Source organism: Mastigoproctus giganteus, chromosome 8 (genome assembly GCF_048544385.1).
Source record: "Mastigoproctus giganteus isolate SK-2022 chromosome 8, ASM4854438v1, whole genome shotgun sequence".
NCBI lineage: Eukaryota > Metazoa > Arthropoda > Arachnida > Uropygi > Thelyphonidae > Mastigoproctus > Mastigoproctus giganteus.
Genome location: NC_143582.1, coordinates 182,197,266 through 182,218,109, shown reverse-complemented (window position 1 = coordinate 182,218,109; position 20,844 = coordinate 182,197,266). Strand labels below are relative to the sequence as shown.

At 36.0% G+C, this 20,844-nt stretch overlaps 1 protein-coding gene across 1 annotated transcript in view; it reads right to left on the bottom strand.

Annotated features, from left to right (window-relative positions):
* Nucleotides 1-7,011: 7,011 nt before the first annotated feature.
* The window catches only part of LOC150082050 (kelch-like protein 8), a 132,697-nt gene continuing 118,864 nt past the window's right edge, over nt 7,012-20,844 (bottom strand). The window contains exon 9 of the mRNA XM_090380413.1: nt 7,012-7,141. Within this exon, the coding sequence (XP_090236539.1) occupies nt 7,012-7,141 (130 nt within the window). The remainder of the gene's footprint in view (nt 7,142-20,844) is intronic.

The window sequence follows — 20,844 nt, the reverse complement described above, 5'->3', positions numbered from 1 at the left end:
GATAACCTTAAGGACTGTAGACTTGATGACAGTTTATTCTCACTAGATGTTACCTCATTATATACGAATGTAAACGTTGAATACACATTAGATATTATTTGGGATATGTTAAATAATAACTCGATACCGATTAATTATATGAAGCTTCCTTTTAAGGAAAATTTTCACTTAATTAAACTGTTAGTTGAGGCCAACTATATCACCTTTCGAGACAAAGTGTACAAACAAATTTTTGGTTTGCCAATGGGATTGAACCCGAGTGGCTTAATATCGGAGATCTATATCTCAACGATTGAGCATAAACATTTGACACCTTTTCGACCCCGTATCACATACTATGGGAGGTATTTAGACGATGTTCTAGTTATTACTGATAGTAGTATTATCCAAGACATTTTACATTTGTTTAATAATATTCATTCTAGACTCAAATTTACATTGGAAAGGGAGGATACGGATATAAAGTCCTTAAATTTTCTAAATTTGACGCTTACTCGGGACTCGAATAAAATCCAATTTAACATCTACCGAAAACCTACAAACACCGGTTTGCTTCTACATTATAACAGCTATCACCCGTTCACCTACAAAAGATCAGTTATCTTTAATCAGTTTCTAAATGCCTACAAATATTCGACGACGGAATCTGCTTTGGGCTCAGAAATATAAATATTAACCAGCAGATTCTTAAACAGGGGTTATCTCCTTGCTACTATAAACTGAATTAGGATACAAGCCAAAGATAGGATACAAAATACTACACCAACGAACAATAGTAATATCAAAAAATACTTTGTTTCTGTCCCATATGTTGACCAGTGGCACAAACAGCTTAACAGATTCTTTAAAAATACTGAATTTAAAATTGTGGCCCGGCCAATAGAAATTACACACTATACTGAACAATCGCTCACAACACAAATTAATGATCTGGTATAAAACATTTCTTGCGGTGATTGCGACTCGTCTTACCAAGGTTCGATGCATTTTCCTTTGAATATTCGTGTTAATCAACATGCGGCCTCAGTTCGTGCTTCACATTCAACAGCGTCAGAATTAGCTTTTCACGCCATTAACAAAAAACATTTTTTTTTATTTAACAAGGCCAAAATACTTAGTGTCCAACGTAATTATACATGACTATTAATTGCAGAAACCGTAGAAATTAAATTACACAAAAATTCTGTTAATGTTAGTCAGCCATATCTCATCTCCAATTCGTGGGCTTTTACATGCATGCACAAAGACAAATAATCCCTATTTAAGTTTCATACTCACCCCTATTTGGTAATTTTCATTCTTGTGATCAAGACATATAGTCGAAAAGCGTTGTCAGCTTCAGGAAGAAAAATCATTTTGCAATTTTTTTCTTTAAGTTCTTTTAATTAATTTTCTTATTTTTAATTGCATTAAATTGATTTTTAATTGTGTTAAATTGAGTTTTATTTTGTTAAATTTATCCTTATTTTTTAAAATTATTTGATACTCTAATGTAAGTTTTTCGATTTTTTCATTTTAATTTCTGGAGAGTATCATACGGAAGTATTCTACGTACTATGTTGAGGTAAACTTCTCTTATTATTTTTACAAATATTGATATCAACGTAGAATGTATTGAGCATTACAGCTCTAGTTCATACTAACATAATAGTTACATAAATTATTACACAGTCATAAACAGTGAAGTTGTGACCTCTTCTGGCCTCATCTGTCCAAAGTATAAATTTTACTTATTTAAATATAAATTAAACAGTTTTTGATATAAATAAAAATTCCAACTAAGAAACAATTTACAACTCTATGAAATCAAGCATCTGCTAATCTTTCCTGCTGTTCCAAGCACTCTGGATTCCATATTCCTTGAATTCAAATCATCCCTGAATTCAGCATACTATATTTTCCAAGGAGCACTTCCTGTCATCGTTTCTTGTGATATTTATTTTGAGTGGCCCAGACTTTGACTCACTCTATGATGTACAAATCTTCATTATATATATTGATTCAGTGTACGTGTTACCTACACTTTGCCAGTAACATATACACTGATTCAGTGTATGTCATTGGCAAAGTGTAGAATCCAGGCATCGTATAGAATGCCTGGCAAAGTATGAAATGAACTTTTCTTTATGTCCTATGATACCATTATTAAGTGAATCACAGTTCTGACTTTTATACAAAGGCATATTTGGGGGAGGGGGATGATGCTGCTCCTCATATCTCACTATTAAAATTAATATATACCTGTTGTAAGTGCTAAATATAATATAAAAAAATATTTATAACATGAAAACTTTGGGGACTTTCCATCCACTTTAGGTTTATTAAATACATTTCCCACTACTATGTTTCTAACGTATAATTTTTTGAAACTTTTTCTATCTTTTTGTATATATATACTGTATATTAATTTTGCAACTTACTGTATTTTGTATAAAAATATTTCAATAAATTTTTATATCCACAATATCCCTATTTTATTTCCCAATTTTTTTTACATAAATATGTTCTGTTTTCACCCATAATATGGTCCTCTTTGAATTTTGTAGACAGAGATCATTTAGTAAAAGTAATTCCTTTGACTCACTTTTCTGGCCCAATAAGACCGTCTGGATTAAATACAGTATTAGTAACTGCACTGCCTAACTCGATCCCCACCTCAAAAATTTGACAGCCAAAAAAAAAATAATAATAAAATAAATAATTAAAATAAAAATAAATAAATTACTGATTCCTGATTCTTATCCAGGAACTCTTTTTTTTTTTTTTTTCTCTCTTTTTCTTTATTTTATTTTATTTGTTGTGCAAATGCAGCCAGGACCAGACTACGGAAACCTGACTTGCATATATGAAGATACTGTACCCAGCAAAACTGATCAATGCAGTTGTGAAAATGTTTTTACAATGTAATCTTGGGATGTGTTGTTTACATTTTGATTGGCCGCTTAGCCTAGTGGTTAGCAGAGTATACCATCCACTGTTTTCTGCCCTTGGCCCATGGAGGTTGGTAAAAGCATTCTAAATCTATCATGTACTGAACCCCAGGGGCTCACATTTGGTGAGTATGGGCTTGGGACATTCAGGGTCCTGAGCTGGATATCATCATTCTTCTCTTTCTTGGTGATCTCTCTCTCTCTCTCTCTCTCTCTCTCTCTCTCTCTCTCTCTCTCTCTGGATAATTCAGAAATTTTTTTTTTTGGCTGGTGCAGCAGGCTTCCTTACACTAATAATAATAATAAATCCTACCGTTATCCATGGAATAGGATCATAACAGGCAGTCATGCAAAGAAGATTAATGTTAATGGATTCAACTAGGGATTTATTTTATACTATTAATTTTTTTTTTTTTTTTTTAATTTGAGTCCTAGGATTCAGGGTCATGAAGTCTATGTTATAAGAAAATACATTTAAGAGGATGAGTTTTAGATCATTAATGATATGTTTAAGGAATTATTTCTGAATTTTGAAAAGTTCAAATTATTCTTGAAAAACTTCAAAGCAGATAATGCGGTTTCTGAAACAAACAATCAAAAAAATTCACTTAGTTCAATTAAATAAATAGTACACTATGGTAAAAATCTCTGTCTACAAAATTCAGAGGATCATATTATGGGTGAAAATAGAACCGTATTTATGTAAAAATTTTAGAAATAAAACAGGGATATTGTAGATGTCAAAATTTATTGTAATATTTTAATATATTATATACCGTATTTCCCCATGTATAAGACGCATCTTTTTTCGAAAAATTTGGCATAAAAAAACTGGGTGCATCTTATACTGTGGTTGTAGATTTTTTTACTCGCATTACCCACCGTTTCGCACTTGTTACCGGTATATTAGGTTACGTTTTGCCACGTTCTGCTCAGAAAAGATTTTCGTACAGTGCTGAATTCAAGTTATGAGGAGTTGTATGAATTTTATGATGAATAAAACTTGAGTTCAATAACTTTATGTAATACATTTTTTTTCAAATTTCGGGCCCCAAAATTAAAATGCGTCTTATACATGGGGAAATACGGTATATATTATTGTAATATTTTTTATTCTTCAATTTTTAAATTATAAAACCAGTTTTATTAATAATTTGTGCACTATTATAATTACCTATTACATAATTTTATTAATAAGAAATCATTAATAGATGTCAACTGGACCGATTAAAAGAAAGCTGTAGTCTCAAAACTGACAAAAAAAAAAAAAAAAAAACAGAAGAAGAAAGAAAATTAGTTATTTTAGCAAATAACATTTGCTGGAATATTATGTTATTTAACTTAATTTTCCTTTGTTATATGTTATTTAACTTAATGTCCTTTGAAATCAATTAATGCAACTTTGAAAGATGAACTTCTTACTTTTCAAAATATTGCAATTTATTTATGAATTCTTTTAACTTAACTACTACAACTGGAGTACATGCTCTTTCTAAATTAAAAATTAATATTAAAAAAATCATTGTCAGTCTATAATCCAGGCATACCAGTGATTTTATTTCCCTCACACTTCAAATTGTAAATGGCTAAAATGTTACTTCATTTATAACCTTAAAAACTGCAATAAATAATTCAAAATTGTTAATTTTTTCCCACCTTTATTTCAATCTTTTATGGACACAACTGTGAAAAATCCATTTTTTTATATTAAAAACTAATATTTTAAAATATGTTTTGAAAATAAAACATCTCTGCAGTGTTTTAGATATGTATCTCCATTATTTGTGATTGATAGCAAAGAAATGTCAATTGAAAAAACCTGCACACTTCAACAGCTGGACATAGCCCAGATTCTTTCATGATGTGAAGCCTGAGAGCACAACAACTGGTGTGTTGGTATAAAGCAGGGGTGGGCAACTTTTTTCGTCAGCGGGCCGAATGAAATTTTCGTATCATGATGTGGGCCGAATGAAATTTTCGCATCATGGTGCGGGCCGGAATAGATTGAACGATTTAATAAAAAAAATCAGAACCTAAAAAATGTTATATTACTTGAATTACCAAATTATTAATGTATTTTTAAAAAAAATATCTGAATGTCCAATTATCATTGAAAATGCGGCATTCGGCATCAATTTTTCTTTTTTTTTTAATTGGCTCATTTTATGGGCTATAAATTATATTAAATTAAAAATTGTAATAATTAGAAAAGGCATAGAACATAAAATATCTCGCACCAATATTATTTTTTTCAATAAGAAGTCAAACCCAAAGGAACTTCGTTCGATCGATGCTACAATAATAATTAGGAAATAACTCTTTGACGCTGCGTAGAATCACTTGGTTACTGTTGTACTGGCCGCGATTCCCGATTGAACCAAATTAAGCCGAACGTTTACGGCGAGTGTAGTCAAGTATGGATTTTCTATATTTATGCATTTACCGAGGGGGCCGGATACAACATCGTCGCGGGCCGGATGTGGCCCGCGGGCCGGCTGTTGCCCACCCCTGGTATAAAGTGTAAAGAGCACACTTCAATAATTGGAAATGAGAGGTGAACACTAATATTAAATTCATGTGTTTTCAGCATGTGCACATAATTATCGAGACTACGCTTAACTTGGTACTACATTTTTTTTTTTTTTTTTGTGTGATAGCCAAACTAAGATTTCTGGAATTTTCAGTGGAAAAATCAAAGAAAACACTTTCAGTGAAAGATATTCAGAGTTTCAGCTGTGTTGATTGAATAGATGTAGGCCACTGTTGAAGGTTGTGTGAGTTCTTGAAGAGTTTGCCCAATTGCCTCTGGGTTAAAATACTGTTGCCTTTATAAATTTGACTTGCATTTTTATATCCAAATATATTGTTTATGTAATTACTAAATATCTGTTGTTTCACATCTGGTGAGTATGGGCTTGGCACACCCTGAGCTGGATATCATCATTCTTCTTTTCTTAGTGATTTCTTTCTAATTCTGTCAATCTCTCTCTCTTTTTTGGCTGGTGCAGCATAAGCCTCAAGCTTCTTTGCACCATTTGGCTAATAATAATAATATACTTTATATAAATAATTATAATTGTAATATGTATTTGCTTATTTAGGTATGTATTTAATTCACCAAAGTTCTGAATGTGTTTGATTGGTAGGTTTTTTCAAAATCAATGAAAAGGAAAGGGACATCAAAATGTATTTTGCACTCAGCATGAAGAATACCTCAACATGGGACTGGCTGTAACCTTTATTTTTGTATTTTATTACTCTTCTAAACTTTAAATTTCTATACAGGGTAAGCTGAAGCAGCTTAGATTTTTGTCTCGTTTACAAATGTAGTACATTGCACTTCATTCATCAGATTTTGTTTGGGTGTAAATTTAAAAAATAAAAATAAGCTTGAATACCCTCCTTATTGACAGTTAAATACTTCCACTATCCTATTTAATTTCCTAATTAAATATATTAGGTACTTTCCTTTTTAATACTTTGTTTCATTACAGTTTCTTATTTTCTTTTACATCTTCCACAACAGAAGAGTACTAATTACTTCTGTTGACTCACGCAACAGAAGTAATTAGTAATCACTATAGATAGTATTGCAGCTATCCCTTTGAAACCACAAGGTAAAAAAATAATTATTAATTATAGACATTCAAGTATAAAGATGATTGAAATTAAAAAAAAATTAAACAAAATAAATATGGGCATTTTTAATCCAAAAGTTTTAATGCAGTAAGAAATTATTTTAACATATTTTTTTATTATAGTCATATTCTGAAAACTTTTAAAAGTGGGGAAAATTTCTGCATCCATAGTAAAATAAAAATTATATTTTTACACTTACATGCTCATTTATCCAAATGTAAATAGACATACTATATTTATATACATAAATTTCATTTAAAAAGTAACTTGTATATACCTTCAGCTGAAAGTAATCATGTTTTCATTAAAATATGAATCATTTAAAACTACTTATTCCACAGGAACAATAATCTATTTATGGCAAAATATGTTCTTATAGACTTAATGAAATACTAATACTTATATTATTCTTGAGAATAATAATGTCTTTCACATAGTTCTTTCATGCCCTTTTCAGCTCACAGTTTGCTTTGATTGTTTTAATCAAATTAAAATGAAAATCTCTAGAGGAAGAACACCAAGTCACTCCTGCTCCTGCTCGACAAGCATCAATACTGGCAGCTGACTCCCACCTATTGAAATTCATAAAGAGGCTTTATGTCAAGAATCTAAATACGTGTGTACATTTTATGTGATATCTCGTATTATTTTCCAAATAAATTTATTAATGATCTTCATAAACCTAAACTACCATAGTCCAAATTCACTCACAAGAAAAGTCATAACAAATAGGCAGGTGAACCTCTTCCTGCCTGCATTTGAAAAATAAGCTGAAACAAAAAATAACAATTTTTGCATGCCGTAGAAGAAGAAAAAAGAAACTGACATTAATAAGCTAAACTTAATTAGTTGAAATAAATTAGAAATGACTGTTTTTCAACTGAAGCAGTTCCAGTTGTTTTCATTTCCTAATCAGTCCAGGTATACCAGTCTAATAAATCACAATGAGAAAAAGTGACTTCTGAAAACATGCCAGAGTTTCTAAAGCATTTCTATTGAGGCATGCTCAGTTAATTTTGTAACATTTTTGGTAAAACAGTTTAACCTTTACAAGTGGTAGATTAGTGCCACTTACTGTATTTCATATCCATAAGACGACTGAGATTAATAAACAGTTTTTATAGATATTAGACTAGTAACAATACGAACAAACGAACAAAATTTTCTAATGAGAACTTTGCTGCTGCATAATTTTGTGCACCATTACATTATGGGTTTCATAGCTAAGTGTGGCTAACAGATCATAAATAAAGAAATTTGTTTTCAAATAAAAAATGAATGGATGACTATTTATGAGTGGCCATGTGCCAATATATTTTCCTATGTATGCCACTTACAGCACTCATGTCACTGGATTCATTATCACTAGAATAGTCATTTTTGCATACTTAAGTTGGAATAAAGTTACAGGCAGTTCTCGCTTTACAAGTTTCCGGGTTTATGAATTTTTTTACCCAAGTATCAAGTATCAACAAAATCGAAACCATGAACATTAACTGCAAAAAATGAATGTTAAACATTCATAAATACCGCATTCCAAATCACGTGCGTAGCTATACAATACAGTGTACCCCGCTTTACGATATTAATCAGTTCCAGAGACACCATTGTATTGTTCAAATACGATGGCATCTCTGGAACCACTGTATTGTTCAAATATTGTAATGTGAACCCAATAACACACTGTTGTTTGGTAATTCGTTTCAAGATCTCGGAAGTTGAAATTTTCACTGTATAACTAAGCTATTTATCTCTCTAAAATGTCATTTTTAAGGTCATGAGCGTGACCTTAAGGCCATATAAAAGGCCATATAAATTGTATTAGTTACCAATTCAAATCATTAAAATGCACTACACTTTCATCGTTATCATACGTTCCATTATAAGAATCAATTTTAAACGCCTTTGTGATATTTTTCTAAAGCAAATTTCTGGAAGACACGACCATAAAACAATAAAAACAACTTGCACTTTCCGGAAAGGTTTATTGGACTTTTCTGTTATTGCAAGCAATTATAAACGATTAGTAAACTCGATCTTCTTGCATTTGAAAAAATACTGATAGCTGGAATTGTGTGGGTTTTTTCACGTTATTATGGTAAAATGTGTTTCCCCTTTACTGAAATCTTCAATCTTATAAAAAAACATAAATAAATTTTCAGAATCTTCTTTTCATTCTTTTTTTTTAAGCTTCGTAAACTTGTTACTCCACACGAATCGTGTTAGTTGCAATTTGTGTTAAAAAATGCTTATGCATGCAATCGTGAAATTTATAATTAAAAGAGAAGATTATCTTGGAAACAAACGCCTCTTGAAACATTTCTGAAGAAGACGACACCTTATACAACAAACTAACGAGAGCCGAGCCAATAATGAGTGATCAATGAGTGTGCATTTAGTCAATGATGATGAACAATAAACATTCTTTAACATTTGTAAGTCATAAATAATTTCTCTATTATTATAATTTGTTTGATTTTACAGGCTACATTTTTATTTCTTTCGATAAATCAATCATTTAATTAGCTAACTAATCAAACTAATTAGCTAACTAATTTCATTGTTGATAACGTAACCCCTATTTTTAACCTTATGTCTATGGGAAATGAATTCCCGCTTTGCGAGTGCGTGCTAGGAACGAATTTACTCGTAACGTTGAGAACTACCTGTACATAATATCCCCACATTTGTATCAGTTTGACTCTTGCTCATAACATTATGCTGACAAAGTTCTGCTCATAAAAAACCAAAAAAAACCACTGATATGTATTTTTGATGATTTTTAAACATTTTTTTATGGATAGGATAGATAGGAAGAATTGAAAACACTGAACAACAAATTCATAATAATTGCAATATTACACCAACCGTATAACTGAAACTTTATTAAAATAGAAATAATATAGTATAAGACCAGATCAAATTAAAATGATAAAATTAAATAAAACACTGATATTACAATAAAAGCAATAAGATAAAAATAAAAATAAAATATAAAGAACAGCTATTACACTATACAGAATAAATGGGATAAAAACAACCATACCTTTCAGAAGCAACCGCCTCCTTTATCAACAGTAACACTTAATTTGTCATGGTATATCCCTAAATAACTACAGGATCACGGCTTGCAGCATTTGTTACTGTAGGAGCACGGGCAGTATCCTCCTCACATGCATTGAAACTGGAAATGGCTCGGGAGCGTGCCAGGCACAACCGTTCACCCCATCTCAGAATTACGGTTTCGAAGAGGGGTTGAATACAGATTCCCCTGCCTCTATTAATGGTATTATACTCAGAAGAGCATTAGCATTAGTAGAGGCATATGATGCAAGAAAGCAAGCTTATGCAGCATCAGCCAAAAAAAAAAAAAAAAAAACCACTTACGCTTCACCCCTCTGTTCGTTCAAAATACCTGTCCAGCTGAGCCTTAAATTTATTTAGGCTATCAACTTCCACAACAAAGGATGGAAGTCTGTTCCATCAACCAACTACCCGCTGGCTAAAGGCAAATTCCCGCACATTTATCCTACATCTGTCTTTCCTCGATTTGAATTTATGCCCTCTCAGGTGATTATTCTGAGCAAGAGGAAGAATCCCATCAGCACTGAGCATGCTCAAACCATTCAAGACATTATACACCTCTATTAGATCACCTTGCTGGTGCCTAGTCTCCAGACACTGTAATTTGCAAAACTTAAGCCTTTCTTCGTAAGAGCACGCCTTTGTTCCATTCACTAATCTTGTTGCCCTTCTCTGTACTCGTTACAGCAGCTCTACATCCTTCTTGAAATGAGGCCTCCAGACCTGTATACAGTACTCTAGGTGCGGCCTGACCATTGCCTTATACAAGAGAATAATCACCTCCTTATCCCTGCTAGAAAAATTCCTGTATATCATTGACAATACACCATGAGCTACTCTTGTAGCCCGTGTGCACTGCTCAGAGAACTTCATATCTGCCTGCACAATTACCCCCAGGTCCTTTTCATTCTCTACCACTGTCAGTATAGTACCACAGAGTTGATACGTTACTCTGGGGTTGCTGTTTCCCATATGTAGTACTTTACATTTGTCAATGTTAAACTTCATTTGCCACCTCTCGGCCCATCTGCTCAACCTTTCCAGATCCTGTTTCAGCAGAATAGTGTCAGTAGTGTCCTTGACAACCCTGCCAACCTTTGTATCGTCTGCAAACTTGGACATTAAGCTTGATATACCATCATCAATATCATTTATAAATACAGAAAACAATAATGGACCCAACACTGAACCCTGAGGGACTCCACTAATAACATTAGTCCACGATGAGCAGTGTTCATTGATTACCACTCTCTGTCTTCTCCCCCCTCAACCACCCCTTTATCCATTGCAGCAATTTGCCTCCAGTGCCACATTGCTCCAATTTGTTCAGCAGTCTTCCATGTGCAACAGTATCAAAAGCCTTTCTAAGATCCAAGTATATGATATCCAAGTTATTCCTTGCATAGAGTTCTTTTGTGACTGCATCATAGTATTCAATCAAATTGGTCAGGCAAGACTTCCCCTTAACAAAACCATGCTGTGTCTGAGCTATAACTGAAGTCTTGTCTAGATGATCCTGCAATGCTTCTTTAACCAGTGCCTCCATTAATTTTCCTGGAACAGAAGTTAAACTCACAGGTCTATAATTACTTGTGTCAGCCTTTGATCCTCTGTGAATTGGGGTCACATTAGCACATCTCCAGTCTATGGGTACCTCTCCTGAGTCCAAGGAAGCTTTCATAATTATGGCTAAGGGTTTGTTTACTTCCTTTGCTGCCTCCTTTAATATAACTAGATAGATCCCATCCACCCCAGGTGCCTTTCTTGTGTTTATCTTTAACAATTTCTCCTCCACTTTACTCTCAGTTATTACAAGATTCTCTAGCTTGCTGCCAGAGTTGAATACACCTCTGACATTCCCCTCGCTAAATAACTCCTTATGTGTGAATGTCGTTGCAAAATATTCATTCAGTTTCAAATACATATATATATATATACACAGTTATGCCCAGTTAATTTATTAAAGTACAAATAAAATAAAATATAAGTACAAATTCAGTAGCTTTCGGAACACGTGTCCCTTTATCAACTTCGGACACGTGTTCCGAAAGCTACTGAATTTGTACTTATATTTTATTTTATTTGTACTTTAATAAATTAACTGGGCATAACTGTGTATATATATATGTATTTGAAACTATGGACCCCAGTACTCCAGGCCCATTTGTCACTATTCATTCAGTTTGTTAGCTACCTGAGCAGGATCATCAACAGTTGACCCATCGATGTCAAGTGGACCAATCTGATGCATCCCCTTCCTTCCAGAGTTTACATAAGTAAAGAACTCTTTGCTGTTTTTCTTTGCATCCCTTGCCAAAGATTTCTCGTAAACTGCCTTTGCCTGCCTAATCTCCTTTGTAACTTGGTTACAGATCAACTTGTATCAATCATAGGCTTCTGTGTCACATGTTAATTTGTATGTATCCCATGCATTTTTCTTCTCTGCCATATGTCTCATTAGTTCATCTGACATCCATTTAGGCCTAAACCTTGAACAATATTTCTTAGTTGGTACGTAAAGCCTAGTAGCTTCCAAGATAAGTTCTTTGAATGCTTCCCATTTTGAATTTGCTGGTGGTAACATTATCAGTTGGTCCCACTGTACAGAATTTAAATACTGCCTCAGACCATCGTTTTCGCCTTTACGAAAGCAATACCCCTAATGGTAGTAACCTCTTTGAGTAAATCCACTGTGATCACTGCCACCTAGTGGTTCCTTTATCTGCAGATTCTTAATGCATGAAGAATCACTACTGATAATCAAATCAAGAGTATTACTCCCTCTAGTTGCCTCCCGAACATGCTGATATAGAAAACAATCATCCAATAAATCCACAAAAGCCTTGCTAGTGTGTGAGTGACCAGCCCACAAATTCCAGACAATATCTGGGAAATTAAAATCCCCCATTATAAGACTCTCTGATGTACTCGCCCACTCTATTTCCCTGTACAGTTTCTTATTATACTCATCAGAGTCATTAGGCCTATAGCACACTCCTACTCTCAATTTTGATCTCCCAATGTTTATGTCACACCAAACTAACTTGACACTGCACTGTCCAGCGATGTCGACTGACTTCACTTCCCTGGATTTTATGTGTTTCTTAACTAATAACATAACCCCTCCTCCCTTCCTATCCTGTCTATCCTTTTTGTAGACGTTGTACTCTCCAAATCGCAGTTCTGCATTCCTTATATCCAGTGCTTTTTTTGTAAAAAAAATAGGTGCCGGTACTCATTCTTTGCTATCAAGAAAAATTCCATGCTGGCACGGGTGACACGGCTGGCACGGGTGACACGGCTGGCACGCAGTGGGTGTCAGCCATGCCAGCTGCTTCCGTCTGTTAAGGATCACGTGACACTGGGCGGAGTCAGCACCTGTCAATCACGGCCGCATCGCTATATCCGATACTGAATCTCGACCATTAATTTTATTAACACACATTTTATTACGCATAAATTTATTATACAAGTATATTAAAAATAAGTCAAAGGTGAGTCTTATTTAATAAATAAAAAATAATAAGTAAAATATAAAAATACAGTAAGTACCAAGTAAAAAAATAAGTAAAAATAATTTCATAATGAAGTTTTGGTCGAGATTTAGAAACGGGTACCTCTTCCAGACTGCTAGCGATACGGCCGTGGTTGACGGTTGCTGACTTTGCCCATTGTCACATGATCTCCTTAATAGATGGAAGCAGCTGGCATGGATGACACCCACTGCGTGCTTGGCGTGTGACCCGTGCTGGCACGCTCTAAAAAAAGGTGCCGGTACGCCGTACCGTTGCGTACCGTCACAAAAAAAGCCCTGCTTATATCTGTGTGACACCACGTCTCTGATATCCCAACAATATCTGCCTTTGATGCTTTGAGCAATACCTCAAATTCATCAAATTTATTTACCAAACTCCTAGCATTGGTGTACACCCAAGTATACATGCACCTGTTTCTATTCTTAGCTACCCCAACACAACCCATGTGTTTACTTGTACCACAATGACTCCCAGCAGTCTCTGAAATATCCTGTATCTTATTTTTCAGGCTTCTGCTCATTCCAATGGAAGCAGTGCAAGAATCACTTTCACTTCTGCCAGTGGCTACTGTTAATCTATTAGTCTTTGTATCCCCCCCCAAGGTAGCAGTTTTCCGACCCACCTAACACTGCCTCGATAGCATCAGCAAATATTCTTGCACCCTTTCTATTTAAGTGTATCCCATCCCTGTAGAAGCAGTCTCTCCTGTTAACAAGTACAGTCCAAGCTAAAAAAATTTCTACCCCTTGAGCCTTGCACAATCTTTCCAGGGCTGAATTGATCGACAAGGCTCTCATCATATACTCCCTCCTATCGTGTCTGGGCAGAATTGCAGACACTTTCAAATTTGGCCCTAATTCATGGGTTTTTTTCAAGTTACCTGTACTTGTTAAGTAATTCTGCAAGTCTCCTACTCTTGATATCATTAGTGCCAACGTGTACAACTATATCACCTTTTGTGCCCTTAAAAGATGATATCCGCTCTGCAACATCATCAACCTTTGCCCCTGGCAGACATACCCTGGTCCTGTTCCACCTATTCTTTTTACAAAGCATGTTCCCCGTTTCCCTGACAATAGAGTCACCAACAACTACTAGTTCCTGTGGGACCAGTGCATTCTGCCTTGGGGGTTGCCGCTGTGTTGCGTGATGACCAAGTGCAAGCTCTGGCATATAGGCCCATAACAATGCTGAGTTGTTGCTTGATTTCGTTACACTCCTTGCATCGTACGCGCACACACAAAGACATCTTCCATGGCAATATCATGTCCCGTATCTGATTGCTCCACAAACAACATGCAAGCAGTGCATTTTAAAAGGCTGTGATTCAGAAGGCAACTGCCCCCCCCCCCCCCTCAGTTCTCCTCTGAGCCACAGCACTTATATTAGCTTGAGCCTTTTGCTTTGCTGCTCTGGTCTGAGTCATGATTTCGATTTAATTTCAATAAAATTTCAATTTCAGTATAAAATTATAACCCTAAATTTGTATCCCAACACAGTTTTAACGGTATATATATTTTTCAGTGTGAAGTATTAATTATCTACAAGTTCCCTTTATATAACTTCCATATCAAGGTATGTATTAATTAATTATGTTACGTTTGTAATCTAAGTCGTTATATGTATTTAGTCAAAAGTACAATTTAATTTACAACGTAGTTTAACAAGTTTAATAGATTTTACTGATTAATTGACAATTTTATACTATACTATACTAACGCTATCTAGTTCAGTATATAACGTATCGTATAACAAAGGCGGCAAGTTACGAACGGTAATTCTAGGGACACTTAAGTATTAATTAACTTTCAAATCTCGCTGTCTCAATTCAGAATAAACTAACGATCCTGACTAGCTCTATAAGCTACTTATAGAAAATAATTTGATGTAAAAAATGGTCAATAAAGCGGCTAAATATGGCTATAAAAACTTCTTGTTCAGCGGAGCTGCAACTTGTAACGTGTGGATTTGATACCCTTACCGATACTTTTATGCAATTACAAGGCCGAGTAAAGAATAAATACACCAGACTAATCAGAAAATGACAAAATAATGCTATACTATTAAATTTAAATCAAAAGTTTTAGAAAAACAATAATTTCAAATCAATAAATAAGAAAAATCCACTTAGCGGCTTTGAACACGTCTGGCTCCCACTAGCCTCGTCAGCAGACTGGGCAAATCTGCAAACTCTCAAGCCATTTGCGGTTCTAAAATCTGTGCAAACGGTCAACTATAATGGCATCGCCAGGTGAAATCTGGTAGTTCTCCTACCAAAAACGTTCAGCCACAGCAGATTTCCCATAATCTGCAGCCTTTATTGCTTTAATATGCACCCCTATACAGTCTTTGAAATGGCGTTTTATCTCACCAACATAGCACTCCTCATAATCTGGGCATTTAATCTTATATATGACCCCGCTTGTACATTCCATGGGTATGGGAATGGAATCTTTTACCTTTGACACGACTGTGTGCAATCTTTGCCCTGGTAGTTGCACACAGTGTCTGACAGGCACGTAATACTCAAGCGATTCGCTCAGTAAAGCCCAGATAGTAGGGGATGTATGCGGTGGCAATGGGTGCAAACAGCTCTCTTCGTCCGTGTTCTGCTTCCCAAACATATTTATCCAAGGTCTTCTGTGGGTATCCGCATTTCCTGAGACCTGCTGCTGTGACACATTTAATCTCCTCCTTTCTATCCTCGGAGGCACTACAACAGTGGGACCCAGCCCTATCTAACAAGGCCCTAATAACACTATTCTTGTGATTGTTGGCTGCCGTGTTATAATGCGTATATTGCCCCCAGCATGTGGGTTTTCTGTATACACTCATTTTTATTCTGAGGCCATCTCTATACACCAACTCATCAAGGAAAACGAAGGTGTCATCCATTTCCACCTCCAAGGTAAACTGAATAAAAGGGGAGAAGCTATTAAGAAAACTGAGAACCTCATGCTCTCTCCCTGTTTGTACAATGGCAAATGTATCGTCGACGTATCGTTTCCATGCACGCATGGGGGAAACAAACCCGTCAAAAATCTTAGCTCCTCCATGACTAGGTTTGCTATAACAGCACTAATTGAGGATCCCATCGCTGCACCTTAAACCTGCTTATACATAGTGTTTTGAAATAACATGGTGGTACTGGAGAGACAGTTCTACCCCGCTAGAAATATCATCTATGCTCAAGGGAGTCCTGTCCCTTAAGGTGTCATCCCTCTCCAATGCCATGCACATGCATTTCACCCCATGCTCGACGGGGATGCATGTTAACAGAGACACCACAACGAATGACACCATGCCTCACCCTCTTCAATGACTTGAGCACATATAGTTAGTTATTTGGTTTTTAGGAGCATTAGCAACTAAGGCCATATTGCTCCGGGATATGCGGTGGTCATTCCCCGACCTTTCCGCATCCTCTGTATTTGGTGGTGACGGGCTCGAACCCCAGTCTAATCAAGAAGCATGTGCTACGCACTGCTGCTCCTTCCCACCTGGCTACGGAGGCACCTTGAGCACATATAAACTGCACAAAGTCTCCACTGTTTTTGATGATAAAGTTCAAATGTCCTAAATGGGAGATATTAATTTGGCCAGATATCTGGATAATGCATGCATAGGATTGCCCACAAACAATACGATTTGCCTAAGTGGAATCTGCCTTATGAATTTTTGGTAGGCCATAAAACCTAGGCAGCTGGCGCCCCATGAAGTGTCCACTACGCATCTCTGGAGATCTCGGCATCCAACCAACCCTGCAGTATTTTGTTGAAATACCATTCCAATCCTACCAAGGGATTCCGACAGGTAACCTTATGCATTGTCCTATCATTCAACAGTTCCAAAGCTTTGTTGAGAATCACAGTTGTCTGCGAGTAAACAAAAATGCTGTCGTCCTGTCTTTGCTCCTTAAGCGCCTTCCTCTGGTTAATGGTGAGATTAGAAGGAGCTGCGCGAGTCTGGCTCAAAATCATGGAAGTTTTTATTCAGGTTTCATTAGCTATGGTGGCCAGTAACTTGCTCTCAGAGGGCTTCAAGCAACCAACACAAACTTTTGCAGATTGGCTCCTGTTTTCGAAAAAAGTAGTTTTTTTTATATTTATACAAGGTATTTTTTATTTATATGGCAGTAAGGTGTAGCTACAAACATACCTGTATCAAACACTGGACCTTTTCACCTTTCGCTTGTATTCAGTTTTGGGTACACTCCTTTTTTCACTATCCAACAATAATCGGCTAACATGGCAGCACTCCATTTGTTTCTGTATCTTTTCCATCAATGTGATGTCTTAATGGAAACACTCACCATGTTTGTCGCTGACGGCACCACAGTTTGGCGGGAAGAAATCCAGGTGTGAGTGCACGAAATGCATCTTCAATGACATGTTGCGCCCCAGTTTTTCATAAGAAATAATGAGATCTTCCACAAACTGCCTGTAGTTTCTGGCTTTAACATTTCCTAGAAAACCAGTTGAAACATTTCGAAAGGCTTTCCACAATGATTTCTCACTATCACTAAAAGCACATTCAAACTGTTCGTCTTTGAAAAGTTGTCTTATTTGTGGACCAACAAAAATGCCTGCCTTAATCTTCCCTGTACTAATTCTTGGGAATTTCTCTTGGAAGTATGTGAATGCAGGGCTGTTCGCTTCCAAAGCCTTCATGAAATCTTTCATGAGCCCCAGTTTGATGTGCAGTGATGGAGGTAAGTGTTAATGATTTTCATTAAGGCCAACTCCTCTTCTCGTAGTGCATGTCCTTGACACAACTATCCCACTCACAGAGACAGCAACAATACTTAGTGTAACCCTTTTGTAGTCCTAATAAAATGGCGATTACCTTTAAATCACCACATATTATTATTATTATTATTATTATCAGCCATATGGTGCTCAGGAGGACCCTGGGTTTTCCAAGCCCATACTCACCAGATGTGAGCCCTGGGGTTATATGCTATTAGACCATCATGTTGATGCTATTAGACCATCAACACCCTTACAGTGAGTTTCTTCTGCTTGATAGAATTTATCATAGTCTCTATTTCTTGTATGAAATGTTGTCACTTTCACAGAATGATTTAGAAGATTCCATTGTTTGGAAGATTCCATTCCAAGGCCAAAAGTTCTGCCCTATTCTTCGATAGTTTGAGATCCCAATGAGGTCATTAAGCTTACTTTCTGTGATCTTATATGGTTCAGAATGATAAAGGTTTAGATAAAATGGTGGATACCTTGACGTAGATGGCTGCTGTACTTTGTGTATATCAAGCTGATGTTCATCAGTGTCTTCATCTTCATTAGAACGTAGAGAAAAATGGTTGGGTGGTTCAGGAATAGGTAGTACTTTGCCGTAAGGCACAGGGCGAATTGCAGATGGTATATTTGGGTACGTCACTGTCCACTTTTTCTTCATTGTCATCCCTTTTTTAATAGGAGGTGCCATATAGAAGTAATAGTCTGTGACATGATTTGTTGGCTCCCTCCATATCATGGGCACTGAGAAAGGCATAAAACGTCCCTTTAGATTCACCCACGTGTTGAGTTTTAATGAACAGGTAGTGCAGCATATGTGTGGAGTCCAGTTCTTGCCCTGGTTGCCTACTTTACACTCAAAGTACAAGAAGTAGGCCTTTTTTATGGCTCGAGTTAGAGGACACTTTCTTGAAGCTAACATGACTTCTCCACATACGTAACAGAAGTCATCTGGCCTAATGCATTGTGAATGCATTGAACCATTGAGGCTAATTATGAGAGCATCACTGCACTTGGGAGTGATTCTGTTGGATTGGAAAAGTGCCAATATCTCCAATACATAAGAGCAGTTCTACGAGTGAAGTGGGAAATTATCGGTCAGTCTAACTTCAGCAGTAGGAAAAATCATGGAGACAATGATCAAGACTGGAATTTAGGATTTTGATAGAAATGGAATTCTGAAGGATATTCAGCATGGTTTTGGAAAGGGAAAACCATGTTTAACTAATCTGGTTAGCTATTTTGACAGGGTCACTCAAGAGCTGCATTTAGGGAATAATTTCGACATTGTTTATTTAGATTTCAGCAAAGGATGTGACTCAGTCCCACATGAGCGGTTACTTTATAAGCTGGAATAGGTTGGAATCACAGGGAAAATCCTTAGATGGATAGCTGGATGGCTTCAGGGCAGGAGGCAGAGGGTTGTGATAAATGGTTATTCCTCTGATTGGGTTGATGTAAGAAGTGGGATTCTCCAAGGATCATTATTAGGACCACTGTTTTTGATTTTCATAAATGACATCGATGAAGGGATAGAGGGCATGATGTCTAAATTTGGAGATGATGTAAAGATTGGTAGAGTGGTTAATGATCACTGCCAAGCAGAGCTTCTTCAGACTGACCTAGATAGACTTCAGGGATGGTCAGAAAAATGGAAGCTATGCTTTAATCCAGCAAAGTGTAAGGTATTGCATCTGGAGAACAGTAACCCCAAAATAACTTATACACTTGATGGAGTCGACCTTAAGCTGTTAGCAGAGGAAAGGGACTTGGGTATTATGATACGGTCAGACACGAAGTTCTCCGAGCATTGTAGATTGATTGCAAGGAAGGCCCATGGTGTGCAATTGATGATTTATCAAACAATTGCTAGTAGAGATAAGGACATCATAATCCCATTACACAGGGTGTTTCAAAAATAATGGTCAATAATTTAAAGGTGAAAAGTACAAACTAAAATAAGCAAAAAGTCTCAGTGAACATATTTTCTGTTAAGATCCACCACTGACTATGGGAGCACTAGTTTAGCAAAAAGCTGTGAATCTTTTTCTAAGGGTGGTTTTATTAAACATAAAATAATACATTTTTAATTTTTGGTTTCGACACCACAGCATTTTACAGATGTTACATGTTACAGGATGTTCTTTCTAACACCCTTTCCTCAACATCAGGTGTTATCCTTCTGGGCCTACCTGCTTGTACTCCATGTGCGAAGCATCCATGTTCTTTATAAGGCATTGAATTGTTTGATTTATCAAACAATTCAATGCCTTATAAAGAACATGGACTAGGAATTGTTTGATAAATCAAACAATTGCTAGTAGAGATAAGGACATCATAATCCCATTATACATGGTGTTTCAAAAATGATGGTCAATTTAAAGGTGAAAAGTACAAACTAAAATAAGCAAAAAGTCCCAGTGCGCACCGGGAGCAGCCCAACAGGTGCACATGTACCCTGATGAATGTGCACCTGTTGGGCTGCCTTCAGCGGGGAAATGCTTCTTGGTACAAACGTGCAGTCTTGAGTGCACTGCCATTGGCTTTACCATACATGAAGTACATGTCTGCATACTCTTCATTGCTGTAACCTCTTTCCATGTTGAGAAGTACTGGTACACCTGCTATGTCTCAGAGCATTGAGAGAGGGGAATCAGAGAGAGAGAGAGAATGAGCATAACCTAACCTAAACAATCACGTCAGTGGAGGATCCCAACTAAAAATGTGCAATATCTCAAAAACGATGTTTACTAGACTTTTTTTGCATGTTGTAGTCTGTACAGTTCGCCTTTAGATTATTGACCATCACTTTTGAAACACCCTGTCTATGGCTATTGTTTTGACCACACTTGGAATACTGTGTTCAAATACGGAGACCGCACCTAAAGAAAAATATTG